Below are 2,500 nucleotides of genomic sequence, written 5' to 3' on the forward strand. Positions count from 1 at the left end.
GTTTAGCCATACAGTGCATACACCAGCATACAAATTCAGTGGTGAGGCTAGAGTCCAAATTAAAATTTTGTTGCATCATAAATTATATTAATATTAATATTATAAGTTCATAAAAAATTATTTTATTGAAGTTATGATACCGTGAGAACTAAGTCGCTCACGAACGCACACGTAGACACACATCTAATCTCCTCTGAGTCTGTACATTTAATAAATTAAATAAACTAGATTTCCTCACTGAAGCTATTCCCACCAAGCAGCCAACGTGTACATCCGACAACACTTTATCCTCGACGTCAGACATCACGTGGAACTTTGACCGATATACGGGGATTTATATGTAGGCGTGGTTTAGCTCGAGCAATGGCGGAGGAAGCAGAAAAGCCGAACGACGAGCAGAAAGACAAGGCAGAGATCAAACAGAGTGACAAAGTTCTATACAGCTTAGAGAGTATCCTAACTTGTTAATCAAACGCGTAGATGCTGCGTACAAGCGCAAAATTCGTTTCTTTCATTACCGTGTGTGCGTCATAGCTCCACGTCACGTTTTGTCTAGTTTCTTTGACTTGATTGGCTAGTTCTGTCGTCTATCAAGGAGTCTCAGTCACAGCATGGCTTGAGGCATGGCGATTACCAACGATACAGACAGTACTGTGCGAGACGATTGAGAAGAATTCGAAAGTCGTTACGATTCGTGCACGCTTCGAAACACAGATTTCATCAGAGAAAGTTGACTGTTGATGTCATCACTGACTCCAAGTAAGCAGTCTGAGGCAAATAGTTTGTCCACGTGCCACACATTATTAATTCATTAACATATTATTTAGTTATACAATTTTTTATTTTCAATTATTTTATTTTTATTTTTTATTTTTTATTTTATTTTATTTAATTTTTATTATTTTTATTTTTTATTTTCAATTTTTTTATTTTATTGTATTTTTTTTTTTATTTTATTTAATTTTTATTTTTTATTTTTTTTTATTTTATATTTTTATTTTTTAACTTAACACAACAACTATTGATATCAATAGCTTTAACTACGACAATACTGGCAACACACTGCTAGTGTACAACAATTGTAATAAATATATATATATATATATATATATATATATATATATATATATACTCAATGTTATAATATAATTATAGTCCCACCACCTAAAGGTGAGCGCATAATACAACTCTAAACATACATGTATTATGAGTCCCATTTATCAGAAACAGAGCTAACAGCTAATAACGCTAAAATCATTTTTGAATTATGTTTCCACAAACAGACAGATAAACGTTCATGTAAGTAGGTTGAAGCCTTGCTAATAGTAAGTCCACTGGTGATGGTAGTCTTCCTATGTACATATGGAAATACGTGCAAACACGCATGCATACACACATGTAATATAAATGTCAAACAATCCCACTGCAGTTCGTCTAAGGATATATGAGTTGTATTATGCGCTCACCTTTAGGTGGTGGGACTATAATTATATTATAACATTGAGAGTTATATATATATATATATATATATATATATATATATATATATATATAGTTATAAGTAATAAATTATAAGTAATTAACAAACTATAAATAAATAATAAATAACAAAATAATAATAAATATATAATTTATTATTTATTATATATTTCAGTGATTTTCCTAACCCCCTTCAAACATGCGTTGCGCATATTTGGCCCCGCCCCTAAGGAGGCGTGGCCTAAGTCGGTAATGTGGTACAGTAGTAAACGTTTTCTACAGTGAATGTAATTGTAATGTATGTATATCAACCAAACTTGTAGACATGTGTCATTATTAAACCAAAATTCAAACAAATGTCTATACTAATAATAACACTTTGTGACTATGCTCATAATGTTATAATATAGTCATACAAATTACGCCTAGATGCTGTCCAAGTATTATAGGCAAATACTTTCTACTATAGTCTATATCAACAAACATGTGGCATGTTTTAGTTTAATATAATTATTAACCAAACTTGTGCAAACAAACTTTTAATAACAGTCTGTAATTATGTTCATCATGTTATGTGGCAGTAAGTGCCTATAACACTTTGTGCCCAGGGTGCTGTTCGAGTAACCTTCTAGCTTTGTGCTCTTTCCACTTGCAAAATGCACGCTCAAAAATAGACTAATACATAGGTGGTCCTTCTAGTAAAATGCGCAGCAAGCAGTCAATTTTCTCTTCAGACAAACGGTTCTGTAGTTTTGTCACAATAGGATTGCTGACAAGAGAATCCTCTTTCACAGCCAGCATTTGTTACTGGTATGACAAGTACATCTGTCAACAGTTACTGGAGCAAGCGCTAGATGCAAAGTCAGTTTAGCAGTAGGTACACAGAACACGGCCTGCTAGGAATCTACAATCTACCCATAAGGAAGTGATGATGAGTTATGAGATAGAGGTCACACCACATGTGCTCATTAGAGCTTGTACATGTTACATCATTTAACCTAAATGGTTGCAGTTGCTTTCT

At 33.0% G+C, this 2,500-nt stretch overlaps 2 protein-coding genes across 2 annotated transcripts in view; one reads left to right on the forward strand and one right to left on the reverse strand.

The window, feature by feature from the left end:
* Window positions 1-318, reverse strand: part of LOC134184221 (methyltransferase-like protein 22) — a 4,460-nt gene extending 4,142 nt beyond the window's left edge. The window contains exon 1 of the mRNA XM_062651857.1: window positions 239-318. Coding sequence (XP_062507841.1) covers window positions 239-304 — 66 coding nt within the window. The 5' untranslated portion in view covers window positions 305-318. The remainder of the gene's footprint in view (window positions 1-238) is intronic.
* Window positions 319-340: 22 nt separating this feature from the next.
* The window catches only part of LOC134184223 (signal recognition particle subunit SRP68-like), a 6,800-nt gene continuing 4,640 nt past the window's right edge, over window positions 341-2,500 (forward strand). Inside the window, exons 1-2 of the mRNA XM_062651858.1 lie at window positions 341-451; window positions 579-759. Coding sequence (XP_062507842.1) covers window positions 364-451; window positions 579-759 — 269 coding nt within the window. The 5' untranslated portion in view covers window positions 341-363. The remainder of the gene's footprint in view (window positions 452-578; window positions 760-2,500) is intronic.

Source organism: Corticium candelabrum, chromosome 9 (genome assembly GCF_963422355.1).
Source record: "Corticium candelabrum chromosome 9, ooCorCand1.1, whole genome shotgun sequence".
NCBI lineage: Eukaryota > Metazoa > Porifera > Homoscleromorpha > Homosclerophorida > Plakinidae > Corticium > Corticium candelabrum.